We start from the raw sequence: 21,732 nt of genomic DNA, 5'->3' as shown, positions 1-21,732 counted from the left end.
AAAGACTTTAAATGGTTGAGTTCACGATTCAGTGCAGAACCGCAGGCGCAGCGAAGTAGAACGCACGAAGACAACGGCGGCAACGACGCGGCGAAAATTATTGTGTGAAAAATTATTATTAAATGTAAATGCAACAAGTCTGAGACCTGACAGTGCGAGTGAACAAATTAAGCAGAGCCCCGCAGTGGTTAATAGTGCTAAATAAACAGTTTTTGGTGCTTAACGATTAACGAGCTACAAATTAATTATTCCGTAAAAAAAAAAATAACAAATTATTTGCAGTCGACTGACGATTCAGGTATTTTAATTATTTCAGTTTTATTTGCATGCACTTAGCATAAGGAATTTATGAATTTGCTCGAAATGAATGCAATTCGTAAACAAGCAAGAATTGTGCGCGTTTTGCGCGCGATTAAAAACGCGTGTTGTTGGGGCAGACGTCAAACTCGCAGTTGCAGCATCGTTGACATAGCGACACAGTTTTCCATATTCACACGCACACACACATACACACGTGGCTGCATTTCTTTCTATTTATTTGTGCTCGAACATATTTGCGTTTATTTTTAATTTGTTTTTATTTCTTTATTTCTTCGCTCGCTGCTTTGCTTTGCTTTACTTCGTCGCAACACATACATATATATTTATGTGTGTGTATATTTGTTTTTTTTTTAATTTTCTGCTCAACTTTGAATTGTCTTAATAGTTTCTAATGTCGCCAATTTGTAAACAAAATGCAGCTATAAAAAAATATTTCTGTATTGTGCAATCCAGCAACATAAATTCATTTAGCACACGGCATCAAAAACGTGGGCAAATGTATATTTGTACGCATTTATGTAAAGCTCATCCAACATCCAAAACATCCAACACATTTAAAAATGTCAAGGGAAGCTGTGTGTCTGGTTGCGTTTCCATATTACGTATACGCCATGCGTGTCGCTGTTGGCATTGGCCACTTAACGCCTGGGCCTAAACTATAAAACATTACATGTTTAACAATTTTTCTTTAGAACGTTTGTTAATTTATGCAAATTTGAGTGCAAAATTTGGTTAGCCATAAAATATTTTACACATTGCATTTAAAGTGCTTTGAGTGGTTCGCTCAGTTTCGTTCAACTCTTAAGCATTTCCTTCACTTGACCTTACTTTTGCTTCTGCTTTAGTCAGCATTTCAATATATTGCTGTATTCCATCAATATATATATATCATACTTTATATTTGTATTTATTCTGGGAAATGTGAGCATGAATATGTAGCTGACTTGATTTTCATATATATCGTACATATGTATTTGTTTTGCATATATGTTTTATATATTCTTGAAAAGCCTGATGTTGTTGTTGTTGATTTTTTGGTTATTTTGCCTTGAGTCTGAGTTGACAAGAGATTATATGTTTATTTTGGCCTGAAGTTATTGTCCACTCTAATGTAATATTCTCAAATTAAGCATTATTTTTAGAATAATATTTCTATTTTGTTATACCCTGAACCCAATGAAAATGATTTGTTTTACTTGCTGTATTGCCTATGACTAATGCGCTTAATTTGGACAAATGGCTGATAATAATTGGTATTATAGCTTTTGGGAAAATTCGCTTTAAATAAGATATTGTTCATTTTCAGAAAACTATCATTATCTTTATTTGATTTCTTGCTAATTCTACATCTTTGATGTGTTTGTATATTACAAAAATATACAAAAAAAAAAAAAAAAAAAAAATAAATAAATAAATTAAAAAAAAAAAAAAAATATATATATATATATATAGAACTTTAGATATAAAGAGAAATACCATTATAAACACAAACGATAGAAAAGTAAATCAAAGGTCTAAGCCATCAGAGATAGAAAATTGATAGATATAAATGTTTATTTCGTATATGTACATACATATGTCTAATAATATAATAACTACAAGAGTTATGTTATGTTTTCAGTTAAACAATTATTGAATTCAGCTCAGTGATCGAGCTCGTTCCCATATATGTATTGTTATTGTATTTCGAAGCAAACAAATGGGTTTAAGATTCGAGTCAATTAATGAGTCTGGGCCTGACAGGCTTATCAAATTCGAACACAATTCTTTCGCACATCGTTGAGTGTGTATTTTTGGACTGGGGGCAGCCAGGAGTGCGAAGCGTCAGCGAATTGTTTAAAGTGTTTCGCCTTATATAGAGAATGATTGTTTGTTATTTTACACTTGTTTGACTTTTGGCACAAGTCTCCGACAATGGCGATGTCGATGGCGATGGCGACACACCCACAGTCGATTTTGGGATTATCCGTTGGTCATTCGGGTGGGTGTTGTTTGACGCTGTGGCTCCAACCACCAGAAATCCATTAATAATTTTCTTGCGCCACATTGCAATTAAATATTATTGTACAATTAAAGAGAAATGCAAAAGACAGCTCGACAAAGAGCATTCGCTGTATTCGCATCGTGTAAATTTCAGAATCGCAAATTTATTGACGACGATTTCTCTTCACTGCCCGCTCGCCTCCTCCCGCCACGCATCGGCCTGGCTTCGGCATGGAATCGGCCTGGCATTGGCCATGGATGGGGATGATAATAAGTTTGGCCTGGGGATGGGTCGACACGGTCTGCCTCGCTTCTGTGTGGGCTCAGTGCGCCCAAACTGACGTCGCCTGGGTTTGTCAATTTGTCAATTTGTCTGATTGTCTGTCAGCTTTTAAATTTATTAAACAAGATCTGTCAGAGCGCATTATTGTGCATGAGTATGGAATTTTTATATTAAAAATTGCATTTTTCTGACCGAGTAAAAAAATACTTTAATAAATCAATGAATAATTTGATGGAATTCATAAGTGTTTCATGAAGCCAAATTATTGAGTCAAATGAGCAAAACGAATGAATTCTCATATATCACAGCGGAGGCAATGCAATACATGCCAGTGAGAAAAATAATATACATATATATACACATAAATTATATTATAAGCTATAAAACTTTCATCCTCTGGAGTATCAAGTTGCATCATAACATAATGAGAAAATCTTTCTCACCATTCATCAATTCATTTTTACGATGGGAATTTACATACTTGATTTTAAGAATTACTAACAGGATTCGTTAGTCGATATAAAGATCTTAAGTCACACATAAATGCTACTACGTGACCTTGAAAAACATGATAAATATTTGTAAGGCGGATTGCATAAATATGACGTCATAGCAGCAGAGTCAGTTTTATAAGTGTTGGTGTGAGACTGAGAGCTTCAACAGAGTTATTGTAGAGATATTATCTGACTAAATTTAGAGAGTGAGAGAGAGAGAGAGAGAGAGAAATATATTTGTTGCCTGACGGAGATACAGACAGCAAGACGATCCGTGAACGAAAATCATACGCTTAAATATTTGAGGCTAACGATCATTATATTATAGCTATGCGAATAAACTGCAAAAACATATTTGTTTCTGAAATTCGATCGAACCTGTCAACAACGAGATCATTGATCTAATGTGGATCTAGTAATCTAGCAATTGCAGTCAGTGCTAGTTCACACAAAGCTTTTATTATATTATATTGTACTCGCAGCTACCTGGTATGGTTATACATACATTATATTATATTATATTGTATGGCAGATTATATTAGCTGTCTACGTCAATTGTCAAGTGTTTCCTTTAAGTAATCAGAGTCTGCTCGATGAGTTAATGAAATCTCTCAGATCTCCTTGCACTGTATAATGAATATTCTAAGCTAAGTGCAAGGTACAAGCGACCTAGATTAGCTAAAAAAGTAATTTCAAGAGTTAAGATAGTGTGAGTGAAGTAAAAAAGGAAAGTCAATAAGATGGATGTGAAGCGAATTCGGTAGAATTTGAACTATGTGTTGATTGCACAATTCACGGCTGTCCCTTGCTGTCTGTATTTAATTGAATAGTAGCAAAACATTCAATTGAGCTGCTTACATTCACATTCATATGTGCAAATATGCGCATACTGCAAGCAACAGTTGAGAATTCGATTCGATTCGATTCGCTTCTCACATAATAAAAAATAATGTTTATTTTTATGACCTGCAAATGCAAAGTGCGGGAACGGAAAAGGGAACGAATGCCCTTGGCAGAGGGAACCCATTTCGCATTAGCATTCATAATTGAGCTCTTTGTTAGGCGTCCTGGCCCAGCTTTGTCAGGCGATCCAATTTTGTTTATTTTCGCTCGCCGCTGGCCAACAATTTTATTTTTTGTGTCACACTCGAGAGACTTTTTGGAGTTTTCTTTTTTGAAACAACATCCGAATTAAGTCGAAGTGTAGAGCGTCGAGTGTCGAACGTGACGAAAGTCGACATTTCGAAAACTGTGGCAATTCGCAATCTGTTTATTTATCTACCCGCAGACGGATGTATTGAGTGGCCAAATATGAGCAATGCGTAAGATTTATTTTCGGCATTATGATGCCAGCCTGCCAGTCACCGCAGAAGCGGGTGCAGATATGTATGTATGCCTATACTATGTATAAGGAGCACATGTTTACAAAATCACTTCAGCTTAACGATCCATAAAGCATGCAGTAGCCAAGCAGCTAAGCACCAGGTTATGCATGCCTCGAGATATTTCAACAAATTTAACAAATATCAAATCTGTTCATCCTTATTTTGTATTCTTAAATATAAATAAATTACCCCAACAAATCAGATTTTTATATTAGCTATTCACAAGAAGTCTCCTTTATCAGTCAAATACTCAAGGGGCTTGACTGCTGCCATTTTTATATTTATTGCAAAAAAGGAAGCTCATTGAGTTGTGAGAAATCGGCAAATAACAAATATGATTTTAATTTAAACTTTTTGAGGGAGCCGCCTTTATCTAATCAGATTAGCCAAACTCCCAAGTTCTTATCGTGACTTCCATATTTATTTACATTTTTATTCCAACAGTAGAAACTCGAAATTCGAAATATTGCATTATTTTATGCAGGCAAAACAGTTTTATTGATTTTGATGAGTATTTCGGTTCACAGCATTGTCCACAACTATTTTTCTCTCTCAAACTTCTATTCAGTTTAGGCAGAGATTTTCAAACAAATGCCAGTTGCGAGTGCTTTGAGCTGGCGCCGCCTTGTCAAGATCGCGTCACGCTCGAATGGAGCCGTCAAACGCAATTGCATTTCCAGTTGCAGTTGCAGTTGCAGCTGCTGTTCATGTTGATGTTGTCGTTAATGCATCAGTTGGAGTCGAAATTCAATTAGCGAGCACCGATTGACGTTAACATGCCTTATCAGCCAGGCATTTATACTAACTAACAGGTGTCTATCTGTCTGTTTAGCGTGTCGTGTGTGGACAGCCAAGAGTTAATCGCGAGCATATACATACATATATTTAGCAATGGCACGACTCGACGCGCATTCAGATTTGCATGTCAAAGTTCAGCTGAGAAACGGCTTGGCTCTGGGCATTAATCAAGAAAACATTTCGTTTGGCCAGTCAGGGCCAGCACAGTTTCGGGCTGGGGCATCATTGATCATGCTGATTATGGCGTTGCCGATCGTGACTTTGATATTTTCCTTAATTTTCTCTCATTGTGCGGCGAATGGTAGGAAGCACGCTAGCCGCCAGTTGCCACAAAGGTCGCCATTGGCCAAAGAAAGTTTCGTGCTCGTTGTGGCCAACAAACCAAAAAAAAGAAAACGGCTAAAAAGTAACCACAATATCTTGGAAAATTTGGCATGGAAATTGCGTTGCACTCTGCTTATCAGTTACAGAGTAAAGTGTAAACATTTAACGAGAAAAACTTACAAAAATTCTCAAATTGCTTTTTTTCGAGAGATAAATTTGTCGATAAGGCTTCCCTGGTACTGCACACTCATAGACAGATAAATAAGACCATGATGTAATTGATGCATTGGCCACCAAACACTATACATACATATATATCAATCGGATTCTTAAGCAACTACATCATCTGCATTCAACTAAGTTTAGATATACGAATGAATAATACAATTATACTTAGACCGGAAATAAGACAAGCTGATTAGGTATGATTATTCAGCTCTAAGTCAGATTTATATAGAAATTATATAAAAAGTTCGAAATCTAAATGATCTGTTCTTAGGGATTAGAAAAGCAGATCCCGAAAATTTCATTAGGTATTGATTAGCATTGATTCCAATTCTCATTGAGTTCTGAATGTTTTAAATCTTTGATTTATTTATTTATTTATTTTTTACGCTATGGGAAGTCTGAATCATAATAAAGCAAAGAAAAAGTATGTATTAAATATAAATAAGACACGTCATGTGTTACATACATTCAAAACGCTATCTGGAATACCCTATTTTAATAATCATCGATCCATTGATATAGACGCTCAACAGCTGTTTAAGTTATTTTTACATACAGCTATTAAAATATAGTAGTATAAACGTGCCATTTAACTATTCATTGCCTTTCTGCATTCTACAATTCAGTAAAATTGACATACAACTTGAGCTAATATAACGGGAGTTTTTTCTTAAGAGTATCAATATATTTAATAGCATATTTTGCTCAAACTTAAACAGTTGATAAATTATAATTATTGGAAATCGTTTTACTTTTGTAAGGTGTCGCCTTTATGGAAAGGAATTGTTCTATACAATTTAAAAATCAATTGTCTCTACTCCATTTCTTGTTATTTACGGAACCTTAGTTTCTTTGCTTTCGAGAAATAGAATTCTGACGCGCATTCTAGTATAATATTAAAAAGACTGTTCTACTTGGAGTACCCGTCTTGAAAATACCCTGTACTTTAACTAACTTCTAACTAATCTACGTTTTCTGTATCCATTCTGCAAGTCTTAAATCTCTTAACTTTTACGGAATTCGCGCTAGAAAAGAAATGTTAAATTTTTGATTTTTGTTTCGATAATCGGGAAATGGCATGAAGATAAACTCATACAACAGATGGTATGAACGAGTATATACATTCTGAATTTCAAGTCTCTAGCACTTGTGGATTACGAGATTGCTACGTTCATACTCATAGACAGACACTCTGATGGACTTGGGGATAGATTGAAATGGCTAGATCAACTTAGCTTGTCGTCCTGTTGAGGAATATTTATACTTAATGGTGTTTGCGATGACATCTGCCCGAATAATTGTCAAATTATGTTCCTAGTAAGTATTAAAAACTGCTTTAAATGAAAGGGTATAAATATCGTATCATACTTTTGATTTAGTTCATAAATAAAATGGAATTTTCAAACAAGAATTTGTTCAACATTGTCTAAACATTAGCTCGCCATATTTAGGCCATATAAATATTGTTTGAGAATGCAATTTGAATGGGGGAAATGGCAACGCAATGTGCGCATTTAGCCAAGTGCATTTACGAGTTGCTGTAGAGTGTAAGCTTTGTAAATGTGTTAAAAGGAAGGTCAGATTCAAATTGAAGAGCTTCAATTCATTCCCGATCAGACGCTGCTGGCAATATATCTTGACATTACATTATCTCTCTGTATGCGCCTTCATTTATATAGCTGGCCGTTCCCCAAACAGCGAATTGTTTAGAAAGCCAATCAGCAATAAAAGTCAAGCACACATAGAGAGAGAGGGAGAGAGAGAGGGAGAGAGAGATAGACAGAGAGAGAGAGGGAATTGTGACAAAACGGCGAAGCTGAAAGCGAGAAGCCAAAAGTAAATGACCGACGCGGCGTATAAAATGAAACAGAAAACCAAACGAAACAAATTAAATTTTTGTGGCTTTTATTTCGAGTCGATTGTGGTTGAGTTTTATGTGCATTGATTTATTTTGTTTCGAGGCAGGCGCGAAAATTGTTGTCGTCAGCTTTATTTACGTGCGGCGCGCTGCACCGGGGCCATCGGGCGGGAGAGGTCGAGCGATTGTGTGCCACAAGTGGCGCAACATGTCAATATTTTGTGTGCCGTGCATTATGCAGGCATTAGCGGAGTTTTATGACTCAATTAGGCGCTCATAAAAACAACTTTTCCACAGTTCCATTTACGGGCCAGTTTTATGCCCTGCTACCGACCCAGCCCAATAGCCCTACAGTCCCAGAGTCCAGCCAGCTCGCAGATAAGCCGAAGCGCATTAATTATGCGGCTTTGCTCCGTAGGCCATTTGGGGCAGCATCCGAATCTAGCCAAAAGCCTAAAACCCAGTCGCTTGAAGGCGGTTTTGTGGCAAAGCCTTTCGGCTTTTCGTCCTTTGCCAGCCTTTTTATTTTGCTCTTTAACCTGTTCGGTTTTGGCCTTTTCAACGCTTCGTTAAGCCACAAACCGTTTACCTGGAAGGCCGCCCCTCTGGGGCGCCAAGTGTTAATAATCTGTATGCATATTTACATAATTCAAACCTGTGGCGCCTTTTGTACTATATAGAAATATATAAATCAGTTCCTTACTGCGTCACCTGTCCACGTTGTTTGCGGCTGTTTTTATTTCCAAATAAATATGCATTTGCATTGGCTTAGAGTTCGCTCTAAGTCTTTGAGTCGGCCAGCCAACCTCGTCGAAGTAAATTATGACCTATGATAACTATTCCGAATATTCCGAGTATTCCAGGTAACCCGTCGGCCACAAATAAATTGCAATTTAATCCTCTCACGTTCGCCCAACAGATGGCAGACAGAATAACGGAATACTATCGCAAATGCAAATATAATAACAGTAAATAATTAACTATTATATATTACTTTTAGTTTCGCAATTAGATAAAAAGGCATAAAATGGAAAATTCCAGACAAATGCACTCGAATCTCGTGATTATTTTTTTAGCTATAAACTAAAAAATTAAATAAAATCTTTTTACGAAATTGTTCACACAAAAGAAATCTGAGCGAAGTCGGAAACAAGCAAAACTGTTGGCTTCACCAACTACGTTTATCAACAGTTGAAATGTCTTCATAAAGGAGCCTGCACTACCTGTATTGTCCCATATTGCAAAGAGATATACAGTAGCATCCGGTTATAGCGACTTCGCTTATTGTGTCCGCACGGATATTGCGACGAAAATTCTGGTCGCCACACAAACTTATAGAGTAAACTTATATGGCAATAGCGTCTTCCGGTTATAACGACGATTCCTTGAGCGACGTTATAATCGGATTCTACTCTATGTAGCTTGTTCAGCATTTCCACACTCCCAATATCCACTATATCTTCTTGATCTTGTCTGGCCTGCGTTATACAAATTTCAAGTCTCTCGTACTTCAAATAACATCGTTTCTACCGGATATACCCCTAGAGGACATATGGGGAAAGTCTCAACAATTTATAAGGCTGCAATGCCCCCAAGTATTTCCCTCAAACCTCAAGTCGCCAGCTTCAATGGTAACCTATGTATATTCAAGTTTTAGTTTTCATTCTTTACACTTCCTAATATATCACCAGCTTGCGTCTCGAGATTTATCTGATTCTTATAAGATTCGTATAAAAGATTTTCATTTTATATGGGCAAAGTTCAATTCAATTGAACTAAATAAAATTCCATTGATAATTTAAAGGAAAAAGAAGGAATCTAGTTATAGAATAGATAGATATAGATATAGAATGACATCGACAGACCTTGATATAGGATAGATATATAGGTTTACATATAAGAACATCTCAAAATAATTTGATTTTTAACAGCTCACATATAACGCAGAATTATCAACTTGCGTTCTGCATTGCTCAGAGCTAGGCACATTTCAATTCAGCTAATTTGAACTTGATTGGTAGTTAAATATGCCTAAGGTCATCTACTTGCTACCTTATGCCTAAAACTCATTCTAATTGACTCACTTTACATGCATATACACGATTGCATCAAATGAGTTTATTCAATATTGTCACAGTTGTCAGTCGACAGCTAATTGAATAAGCCAACGAACGTCACTCTTAATCATTCTTTGGCATTTGAAGATAATTTCTCATTCGCTTCAGATGATGTGTCTTAAACGGAGTAAATACGATCGCAACCAGAGAATTATTGTGTATCTGCAGTCGCAAGATGTCTGTATCTTATCTCGTCTTTAACTGCGATCGTTTATCTTGGCCGTTATGCGACACCAATTTGACATATATACGTGTGCATATACATATATGTATATATATGTATGCCAGCTGCATGTGTGTGAGTGTGTCTGTAAGGCACTTTCTTTGCTCTCATTGCTGCGGCTGGTCTCATTTAAATGGCCTGAGGGCAAAGTGGAAATCAATGCTAATTAAAGTCATGTCGATATTTGACTCCATATATTTGTCGCTCTGAATGCGTGCGTATTTCGAAACTGTTGTTGTTGGCGGCCCGCATAGCTAAGTGACACTCAGAGATGCCGTCGACTGCCGACTGTTTCAGTGTCAAATGTCAAATTCTATGTGGATGACGATACAACAACAACAACAACAACAACAAGTGTGGCAAACAACTATGAATGTGACGTCAAAGCAACAGTCCATAAGTGTATATGCATACATGCTCATGTCAGCAACATTCTATGTGTATGTGTGTGTGTTAGTGTGAGTGTGGTAGTGCTATGATATACAACATTTAATTGACACATGTATAGAGCTTGTCAACAAAACACGGCTGCCTCTGGCATCCATAGCTGTTGGCACCATCTACCCCAGCTTCAGCTGTAGGCACCCACACACGCGTCGCTCCCCACCCGCCGCCCCCTCTCCACATCAGCCACGAACCCACCTTAAAATGTATGGCTGCGTGATATATGGCCATGCTAATTGCGGCTGCCACTACTGATCGGCGGCTATCGTGGAAAACTGAAAGGAAATCGTGCGAATTTGCAGCGAGTGTAAAAAGTTTTTCTTGTTTTCCATTGAAGTTGATTTAGTTGCTAAACGTATGTGTGTGTGTGTGTGTGTGTGTACGTGCCAGTTTTGTGTGTGCTTATTTGTTGTCTTGTTGGCTGTTTGTTAAACAAATCCAGGCCGTTAATTGCCAGCACAAGTGTCAAATCCAGACCGACGAGACACGAACAATGCCCAACACAAACACTGCCGAGAGGGGGAGAGGGAGAGGGAGCTTCATTTCATGAAGAACTTTCCAAGAATATCCCCAGTCATATTACGACACAGATCTGGATTTGACAAAGGCTTCGCAGCGCCCATTAGCCGCGGCGTCCGTCTGTCTGGCTGCCACTTTGGGCTGCCACTTAATAAATAGTTTGATGCATTATTTCTGCTTGCATTCAATCAATAAGGCAACCGACTCGGCGCCCCCTTTTGTCTACTCGTTGCTGCTTCTAGTGGCTTTTCCGCAAAATGCTTTTAATTCAATTTTATTTCAATTTAATTGCCACATTGCCGAGTCGCCCCAGCTACAGCCGCAGTCGGCATAGCCAATGCATATGCTTGTCTATATGGGCCTGCCTATCTCTGTCGATCAGTTCAACACGCTCACTGGGAACTGGGAATGGGAATGGGACTGCAACGGCGACGGCGACTGATTATTTCGCTCCGCTCTCGATATTATACAATATTTTCGCGTTGATATATGTGCATGGCATAGGCATAGGCATAGGCATTGCCATCGGCGTCGGCAGCGTTGCAATGGATTTCGAGCTATTCGCCTCAAGTTTTCTATGAATTTACCATAAACAATGCTAAATGGAATGCATTTGGCTGGCAATTGAACTACTTTTCCTTCGTACAGTCCGCTTCAGTTCGATAGGACTTATGCGTGCAGCCAAGTCGATTGCACATCATAGAGGAGAGCAGCAGCGACACTAAATTGAAATCAAATGGCCAAACAAATGAAAATGGAATTTCGCTCTCAAATAGAAATAGAAATCTATTTCACACGCAGCTTGAAGTGCATATGCGAATGCTCACAGTGGCTGCCAGAGTAAATGTACTGCTCAGCAAATAAATAATGCAAGCAGCGATAATAATGCGTGTGGCATGCGTGTGAGGGAAAGGCAGAGAGAAAGAGAGAGAGAGAGAGAGGGATGTATTAATTGTTTGTACCACTGGGCGTATACGTAATATGTGACACTTGACAGCACCTTGATGGATGTCTGAGTCCCAGTCCCAGTCCCAGTCCGATCTGAGGCTGAGGCTGATGCGTGGCAGCACGCTTCACAGATAAGCCGATGGCATAAGCAAGACACACTTAGCGCCGAGTGACCTTCAGCAGGGGCTTTGGGTTACTGCAAACATTACATCTTCATCGTAATAAAATGCAATCACATTTCTCTTCAGCTTCACGACGACCCGATACGCTGTTGACAGGGCGACAAATAGGGATTGGATTCGCGCAGCTATAACGGCGCCATGGAGTTAACCAAACATTTGAGTTTATTGGCGCTCGCTCTGGTCGCGGTGCTGGCGTTTTATGGCCACTCCACAGATGCCTGCGTGTGCGAGCTCGCGCATCCACAGAAGCATTACTGCAACGCTGATTATGGTGAGTGGAAGTGAGTGTGCGTGTCCCTGGCGAATTTAATCTAAATGCCAGCATTGCCTTGCAGTTGTGCAGCTGCGCGTTCTCCGCAAATCGGAAACCCTCCAGAAGTACCAGACGGTGTACAAGGTGCAGATAAAGCGCATCTACAAGGTAAGCACTCGCCATTGGCATTGCCACTGCCATTGCTTGGGCAGTGCCCTTATCAGAGCTCATCCTATCTGATTTCCCGTTAGGCCACACCTGAAGCTCGTCGCATGCTGCGCGACGGTCGCTTGTCCTCGCCGAGCAGCGACTCCATGTGCGCCATCAAGCTGGAGCTCGGCAAGATATACATCATAGCCGGCCGAATGCCGCAGCTGAATCTGTGCAGCTACTACAAGGAGTACATCAACATGACGATCAGCGAGCGGCGCGGCTTCAGCGGCGCCTACGGCACCGCCTGCAACTGCACAGTAAGTGGGATCGAGTGAACTGTCGACACTCAGCTGCAATCACATCCCCTTTAAATCCACCCACAGATCAACACGTGCTACAAGCAGCAGTGCCCCTGGCAGCGGGAGAGCGCGGACAGCTGCTCGTGGTCGATGCATGACAAGTGCAAGCGGGACTATTCCTCCTGCGTGCTGCACAAGAGGCAAACGCCTGTGGGCGAGGTTCAGTACTGCCGCTGGAGGCGCACGCTGCTCTACAAAAAGTGCCTGAGCTATCCGTAGGGTGTCGACTAGGGGCTGGAGCTGGAGCTGGATCTGGCCGTGGAATGGCTTTTGTTATGCAACAGTTTTTTTTAATTTTAATTTTATACTCGAGTTTATAATTGTGTAGAGCTTTAATTCGTACGCTATGATTAATGTGTTATTTATTAATGGATGGCTTTTAGTTGTGACCACGATTCGATGTAGCTACTTAACTTAATTAGTAATTAGCACTTAATCTTTAATACACTTACCAAATCACGCGGATTCGGGAAGAATGTCTGCTCGATCAGCGGGAAGCCGTCGCGTCCCAGGCGCCGCTGCAGCTGCAGCAGATGCGCGAACACCCATGGCTTATCCTATTCGAAAAGAAACAGAAAACAAATAAGCAAAGGCCAAGTCAATGCTGAGAAGAGGTCCTCTTCCAACTCACCTGGAACTGGTAGATGGAGTGCAGAGAGTTGATGCTGGGCACTCCGCCGTACTTGAGGCCCAAAATGGTCGAGCGGAAGTCGCTGGAGCCATCGCGCGGCGGTTGGCGTATCAACACGAAATCCGGCCGAAATGACCGGGCAACCTGTATTTGTAGTTTTTTTATGTTTTTAAATATTATTATTATTCTTATGATTAATTTGAGTTGTTTTGGTGTGTGATATTCCAAAGTTACATTAGAAACACATACATACATATGTATGAAGAGCGGATTACAATATTTTTATTTTTAGCCGAGTCTTAACTAATTGAACGCAAAGTGGCATAAATAAATATGAGAATCACAAGTTTAAAGCATTAGCAGCTTACGTTAAATTGAACTTAAACACTCTTTTACTTTAAATACCTTGCAAAGGCGTCACTTAATTGCAGCACAGAAATTGCAACGATGCATGCACATATAATCAAGCTACATACATACATATATGCTTCGTAATTATATGTGACTGTCAACTCAGTCGTAATATGCACACACGCACAGAATTACGTGCTGCCCACATCCCGCTGTCACGTAAGCATTCGGATAATTTTATCACGTTCCATATGCTATGCATCAATTCAAGAGTTGTCGATTCATACTTTTTACTGCATACTTTTTAGCTGAGCAAACAAATACATTTGGTGAGAATAAATGATGTGACTTGGATACTTTGGATACGGAATACACATTCGGATAACTAAGTGCTAAGCTTATATGATATTTCAGACTTCTCATGGATATTGATACTGATTTTTGTCACTTGGCACTTTTCGACACTTGGCTTAAATGCATAGGTTTTGGATAACGATTTATTTTATAGCATACTTTTGGGCTGAGAAAGTGAAGTTTGACAATATTTACTGAACATAATTCAGACCCTTTGGTATTAAATATTTTAAGATTTTAAATAAATTGATCATTTAAACAAATTATTAAATTTGATATTTGCTACAAAGTTTTGGCGAATATATTATTATACAGCTTATAAAATTAGGCATTTTTGTTTGACGCAATATTAGAGTGGTATTTAAAGCAATTTATCATCTAAAATGATTTTCATATTTATCTGCCTTTGATTTGGATGCCGGATAATAATTCGGATAAATTAGCGATTGACTGCAATAATATAAGGTTATAAACTTGGGTAAGCCTAAATGCGTTGTCCAATATTTATGCTGCATACTTTTGGGATCACTCAACAAATACTTGTGGTGAAAATACATGTTATATTGAAAATTAATTCGGATATCCAGTGAAATTTTCGAAAATGGTCAAAGACTTGGCTTAGTTCTGATTCATCCAATCTACACAACTTGAACACAAAATAATAGAAACTAAGCACAAACTATGAAATAACTTTATATGGTATATGTACTGTGAGGTCCTTAAGCTTCATTTTGAATTGAAAGAGATTTATTTTTATTATATGTACTTTCTTTATAGCTGGCTACAAGTATCCGGTGCTTACGCATCAACTAACTTAACGGGCAAATAAGTCACAGTATAAACTATAAATGCAGTATGCAGCAAGTAGGTCATGGGTAAGGCACTTGCGATTTGATTACTCTTCAATGGTGGCCACAGCAGAAGTGCTGGAAGATAAATAAACACCTCTGAGTAGAAAAGCGTTGATAAGCAGAGCACTCGAGTGTCCTTTAGCTAGGAAATAAATTGAATGCGTGCCCGATGCAATCTATAGCTGGCGGTGTCAGCCCGACCCTTACTACCACTGAAATGCGACGGCAATAAAAACAAATATAACAAGGCTGCAAATAAACAGGCGGCTAACAACTGGACAGGACAGACAGGGAATGGGAGCGCGCTCTGTCCTCTGTCATCTATCCTCTATAGAGGAGCGTTGCACTAATTAAGAGCAAGCAGGATGGCTCCGATGAGGGGCTACAACTCACCCGGGTGCCGCTGCGATAGGCGGCCATGGTGACAACCGGTCCGGTGTCGGCGCTGGAGACGACGGTGATGTCCTGCGGATGCACAGCAGATAATAGAGAGGGTACACAATGGTGTTAGTGTGACTGTAGCTTACTCGGAACTCCGCCTGCTCCACGCGTATGTCGAAGTCGCCGTGCAAGCGCCGGCCACGGAAGTACTTGGACCAGTCCGTGTTCTGATCATCCAGCACCAGCAGCGTGAAATATCTGTCCTTGTTGAAGGCGGGCGCCCGCTGGGTGGCACTTTGGACCGCAGCTCCTGTGGGTGGGGTGTGGCAAGGGTAGAAAGGGATTAGCAAATAATTTAATTTCAATTTATTTTCCAAACCGGACGGCATTCAGTTGATTCTCGCGTTCATTTCGTCTACAATTTCGCCAAGTTTCGCGAAGATCTCACTTCTTCAATGCTTATCTGAACTGAAATACTTCATACCATTAGGAAGATAGCTATGGAGCAGTAAATTTAAGTATATTTCTGATACATCACAAATCATTGTCATAAATTCTTGACGTGTTGTTAACGTAACTCACGCCCAAAATTGATTTAACTAATTTTATAAAACATGACACGATTGACGAGTAAATGATTTATTAATACTCGGGGTGAGTTTACTGTAGGTTGACCTTGAATTTGTGTTTTGCATAGACGACATAGGCGACAATTACCGACCATCAATTCAAATTTCTACTGCACAATCATCATTAGTTATGCCATCAATCATTAATCTAGTCTAATCGCTATCATTTGGTATTTCTGTTACAGTCACTCTTCATATATTGAAAATTGAATAATCCTATTGCTAAATTTTTTATGAGGTTACTATTAAAAGCTAAGTTTCTATATGAAAACATGTTTAATCTTTAATAGAGAGCTGTATGAATACCATAAATAACCCTGTTCGAATTAACAATGCACATACTCTTTAAAGATCGATTTCGAATAAATACGCCTTTTATTTATTTGACTTGTGTCCCTGTTGTTGGTTTTAGTCGTGATTTCCCGAAGTCCACTTGAAGACATCAGAATGAGGCTTTCAAGATCAACGTCATACATAAACATAGGGTATTTCCTACTGTTGGCACGATGCATACTAAAGCACATGCATAAATAGACTTTTGGATTTTGAAATATATGTACACATTTCATTACAATTTAGTATATATAAGAATCGCTTATAATTCACAAAACTTAACTGCTCATTAGTTAAGGATGCAACATAAATTAAAGTATACCAAAATTAGTTTTTACTGTATCCAGCAACATCTATTGTAGCTGAGACGACTTTTGAGATATGGAAGATTTTAGTCAAATAAATAGATTTTATTTAATAAATAGTATTCGTAGTAAAAGTCTGGTATGACTAATGAGATGACTATAGCGTTCATACTTAACAGAGCAGAATAGGTAGGGTATACAGATCCTTTAAGCTCTGTGTCACAGGCTGAGAGTGCTCCAAGCGCTCTCATTGCGCTTCAGATAATCCCTTGTGGTAGCATCGTTGGAGCATTGTGGCTTACGCAGAGTTGGCGCTCTCAGCATGGGAGAAAAGTTGCCTGATGCTGAGCCAGATACGAAAGGGGAAACCGACAGGGAAAGTGCACTCGGATAGTGAACAAATTGGTAGCGATAAGCTGAAAGCCTCTGCTGACACTCTGCAGGTGAAGCAGTGGGCGTATCGCAATTACTCCGCAGCTTACATGTGCTTGCATGGCTGTCATCCCCATCTGGGATTTAAGATATTTTTACTTTCTGCGACCCGGCAGGGAATTCGTTGACAATTATTATTATAATTGCTTGAGGACAATACGTATATATTCGAATAATATCAAATTATGAGTAGTATAAGACTAACAGGCAAATATATATATAAGTATTGCCTTCAAGAAGTTGTAATAATCATTGTTAATCAGTTCCTTTTCAACTACTAATAGGGACTCCTTGAGTAATGGATAAATGGGATATATAATTATATAAACTATCATCCTTGAGCATTCACCATTCTCACTTTTCTTTTCTGTATATGTATATCTAACGATAGTATATCCCGGCACTCAACTTCTATATATGGTAAAGGGGTTTTACGACTAACCGATAATAAAAGTTTTCCCAAAAATCTTGCTATATGGCATAAATAATTTTATAAACTATCATCCTTGAGCATTTACCAATTCAGATTCTCATTTTGTGTTTACCTAACTTCTGTATATATCTAACGAAAGTAAGTATATCGTCGGCAGTCCGACGATAGCCGTTCCTGGTTTCACATTTAATATGTATATTGTCTAGCCATAGCATACCCAATATGGAAGCGCCCTGATCTCGTGCGGCGCCCGTCAAGCTCTGCACGCGCTGCAAGAGACTCTCGCGCGACTTGGCCGGGCTGGTGGGCGCGCTCACGCCACGTGGCGGAGCCGGAGCCGCTGTCGGCGGTGCCTTGCCAGCGCCAAAGCTCAGCGACAGCTCCGGAGCGGCGCCGGCGGGCTGCGGCGGCAGTTGGCCCGGTGCCGGCGGCGGCGGCATGTTGGGTGGGCCGCCGGCCACAGGCGGCTTCGTTGGCTGGTCCTGAATAGGACGCGCAGCTGGCGGCAAGCTATTGGGATCGACATCGTCGACCTCGGAAGACAAGTCTCCCGAGCTGAATCTGCGCGCGTGTGGCGTGGATGTGGATTAGATGTTAGTGTTTGGGTGTGGTGTGATGGTTGTTGTTGTTGTTGTTGTTGTGATTATCGAAACCATTCGACCGGTAGACAAATGAAAGGTGCAGCGCAATTGAGTGAGAGAGCAAGATAGAAAGAGAGAGAGAAAGAGAAAGAAAGAGAGAGAGAGAGAGAGCGCACACACACAATTGGCGTGGCGTGACGCGGCGTGGGGAGGAGAGAAAATAGACAAACATATGAAATCTCAAATTAGTCTCGTCCAACCGAGGCCGCCCTTCCCGCTGAGGAAGGGGGCGTTTCCTTTTAAGGTCTTTACCTTCTCTTCAGGAAATTAACATTGGAAGTGAAGCTTGATTTAAACGACGAGAAATTCAGGGTGCTGCTTTTCGGTTCCTGTGCGGCACGCGAGCGAACGAAGCGGGGGGAGAGAGAGACAAAGTGGTTTAAAGTATTTTATTGAAACTTATTAAATAAGTGCTGCAAATTTTGGGCATTCAGTAAACGAATTGTTGCTGTTGCAGTGCATTGATTGACACATTGACTAACATATCGATCTAATACGTAAGCACTTTAATTGTATTGTTTATATATATGTATATAGTATATGTAGTATATTCAAGGCAAAACGTTTAAAGCGTTAACTTAAAATGCAATTAAAGACTTAGGCACACGGCTCTGGTCTGATCTGGTTGGGCTTTGACTCGGCAATTGGGTTGCCCGATTTCACCCCTGAGCGAGTGGCTCTTTGCATTTTAATTGCCGGCCCACGGGGCGTATACTTGTTGGTCACTTCGAATGGAAATTCACGCAGTGAAAGATGGTAAAAATCGTAAAACAGAGAGCAAACATGCGCTCGCAACACGACTCTCGCATTGAACGAGAACGCACTGTCGAATGGGGAGTCCCAATTTCAAATTTCATATGTCATCTCGTTGAGAACTCGATTAGTAAATTGTTCATAGATCATTTAATTGCTAGACTCTAGATGCGATGCGGGTGGGTCACTTACGGACTGCCAGCTGGTTTATGTGTGTTTACAGAGCATGAAATTGCAATGAGGGTTTGCAAATAGAATATATGCATATATTTTGTGTGGGTTCGATGGTCGAGCGGACGGAGTCAGAGTCGAGGTAAATGAAAATTAAAAGAAATTTCTGTTTAAATTGCGCTCGAAAGCAGAGAGTGAGTCTTAATGGAAAAATACTTGCACATGTGCATAACGAACATAAAAAGTAATTGCGTGGCAAAGGATAAGAGTAGAATGCCTGAAATTAAATTTAATTACGCGCAGCCTGGCAACAGGTGCCAAGCGCCAGTCCGCCGCGGTGCGGACAGTGCCTGCCGAATGCTAAGCAAGCGAGCCCATCGAGGGCTGCACTCTGCGTGTGCGTCCTTTGTGGACTCGAGTTGGCAGCAATAAATAAGAAAATATACAGAAGAAAATCAATGACGAATTTCAGTGGCGCCTTGTTCGGTCCGTCGAGCATGCCAAACACTTGTAGTCAAAGCGCTGCTCGGCCTTCTCATGCGGCTGGCCCCATTGAGCTCTATTTGCATTGCCTGTGCCCCTTGGGCCCAAGGCACTCGAAACTTTTCAAGCCGACATTGTGGGCCAACACACGCACAATAAGCAAATGGCCCACTCGGGCTTGTGTGGGCTCAAGCTTTAAAGGCATTTAAGCCAAACGTAAAAGCTGAACAACTAAATAATAAAAAACTGAAAAGCTAACCACAACAAAAAATGTGATGCAATTGCTGATGCAAGGCGTGGCATGATATAGGTGGGTGCATCTGTGTGAGTGTCAACGATATGAATGCATAGATATGAGCGATTCGAGAGCTCGGCCCTGCCTTACCGGTGGCGGGGCGCAGATTCGCCCACACCCAGCAGTTGCAATGGCGCTAATATTGACCGTGGACAACGATGGACCCGAACAGTTGGCCGGTCTTCAGTGGTTCAGTTCTCGGTGGCGCTGAGCAGCTCTGTGCACAGATGATATCTTCCGCGTGGTCTGTTGAGCCTCAGGAGTATCTCTGTCTCTCTCTTTTTCACCGACTGCTGTAATTAAAGAACAAAGAAATCGTATTGTAGTTTATCCACTCCGACTTTGGCTTTGTGACAGCAAAAACGAAACATTCAATTGTCAGGCAAACTCCATAAAGAAACAGGACAGACAGGACTCTCTGGTTGCCTTGTTCAGGACTCGCAGAACAAACCAACTGCATGACTGTCTGTCTGTCTATCTGTCTGACTGTCGTCTGTCTGTCTGTCTAGCTGCTGTTGCTGCGACCAACTCGTACGATTATTATTGTTGGTTCAATGCACTCGCCTGCCGCAAAATAGGCCAAAGTATACAGCAAAAACTGTATAACTGTGGCCCCTACAAAACTGAGAGTACGAAATAATTGCAGAGAAAATATATTGTACTTTTCACAAGACCAACAACTTTTCCTCGTGCTGAATGATTTATGACCCGACAATTTGTTTTCGTCATATCGTCGAACTCGCGTCTGCCAAGAAATTTAATTTGGAAACTGAAGAGCATTTTAGAGATACGAAGTTTTTCCTTTCGCTACTCAAATTTTAAGTACACAAATACTTGCTGTTGCTAAGCAAACGACTTTATTAGTTTAATAAGGACTTGATAAACAAAAGCTTAGAGACTCTTAGCCCACTAGACAGGATAAATTAAGTGGAAAATATACATTTTTGTTAGCCTCGCACTCTAACCTAATTCCATTACTTACATAAACAAACACCTATTTTTAAGCACCCCAATCCGGCCGCTTTTAACAACTTTATAATATTTTTTGCCACAGGCTCCAATGTAGAATGTGGAAGTAATTACATAAATATCTCGTATCGCGTTGTGTTCCTTTTTTTTATCTCATTATTTCGCATTTTGCTTTAGTCGCTTTCACTAAGTTCTTCCTTTCTCTTTGCCTTTTGAAGTTTTATTTAAGTTTATTCTCTTACTTGTAATCACTAATAATTATGTTTAAGATTCTTTAAAAAATATATTACAAATATCTTTAAATTTCCATTTTAATATGTATATTGTATATTGCATTAATGTCAAATAATATTTATTTATTGCATCATGGTTGAATAATATTATCGAGTAAATTTTTCTGTGAATTGGAGCAAAGCCGAGCGGTCATGCACATAAAATGCTCCCAGCCCATGTCCCATTTGGGGATTCTATTGAGACATGATTTCTCTGTATTTATTTAGGATATATTTGTGTTGATTTTTAATTCTATGCTGATACTCCTTTCGTTACACAGTATATGAATTTTATATATTTTTTTTGTCTATTTTAAACTTATATTTGTATGTAAATGTCCCAGGCATTAAATCGGATTATGAATTTGTCGATTTTTATGGAATTCTTACGACATGTACACACAAATTTAAACTTAAAATGTAAATAAAATAAAATCATAAATAGAATAAATAGAAATAAATACAGAGGTATTTATTTAATTTATAATGATTTTATATAATATTTTATTTATATATATACATAGATGTACATATATTCATTTCCATGTTTAGCACGGATATAAAAACAGTGCGTAG

General features: G+C 39.5%; 2 protein-coding genes across 2 annotated transcripts in view; one reads left to right on the top strand and one right to left on the bottom strand.

Moving 5' to 3' along the window:
* Positions 1–20,097, bottom strand: part of LOC6572446 (synapsin) — a 30,139-nt gene extending 10,042 nt beyond the window's left edge. The window contains 7 exon segments of the mRNA XM_015166421.3: positions 13,325–13,429; positions 13,504–13,647; positions 15,453–15,524; positions 15,587–15,750; positions 17,790–18,133; positions 18,466–18,542; positions 20,006–20,097. Coding sequence (XP_015021907.1) covers positions 13,325–13,429; positions 13,504–13,647; positions 15,453–15,524; positions 15,587–15,750; positions 17,790–18,012 — 708 coding nt within the window. The 5' untranslated portion in view covers positions 18,013–18,133; positions 18,466–18,542; positions 20,006–20,097.
* LOC6572447 (tissue inhibitor of metalloproteinase) lies at positions 26–13,882 on the top strand. Its single transcript, XM_001998519.4, has 5 exons — positions 26–298; positions 12,174–12,378; positions 12,443–12,528; positions 12,612–12,830; positions 12,897–13,882. Exons 2-5 carry the CDS (start codon positions 12,246–12,248, stop codon positions 13,089–13,091), a joined length of 633 nt encoding a protein of 210 aa, XP_001998555.1. The 5' UTR covers positions 26–298; positions 12,174–12,245; the 3' UTR covers positions 13,092–13,882.
* Positions 20,098–21,732: the final 1,635 nt, after the last annotated feature.

The sequence above is a fragment of the Drosophila mojavensis genome, unplaced genomic scaffold, assembly GCF_018153725.1.
Source record: "Drosophila mojavensis isolate 15081-1352.22 unplaced genomic scaffold, ASM1815372v1 contig_19, whole genome shotgun sequence".
In the NCBI taxonomy this organism is placed as follows: Eukaryota; Metazoa; Arthropoda; class Insecta; order Diptera; family Drosophilidae; genus Drosophila; species Drosophila mojavensis.
Note: the sequence above shows the minus strand (reverse complement) of the source record. Positions and strands in the feature narration are given on the sequence as shown.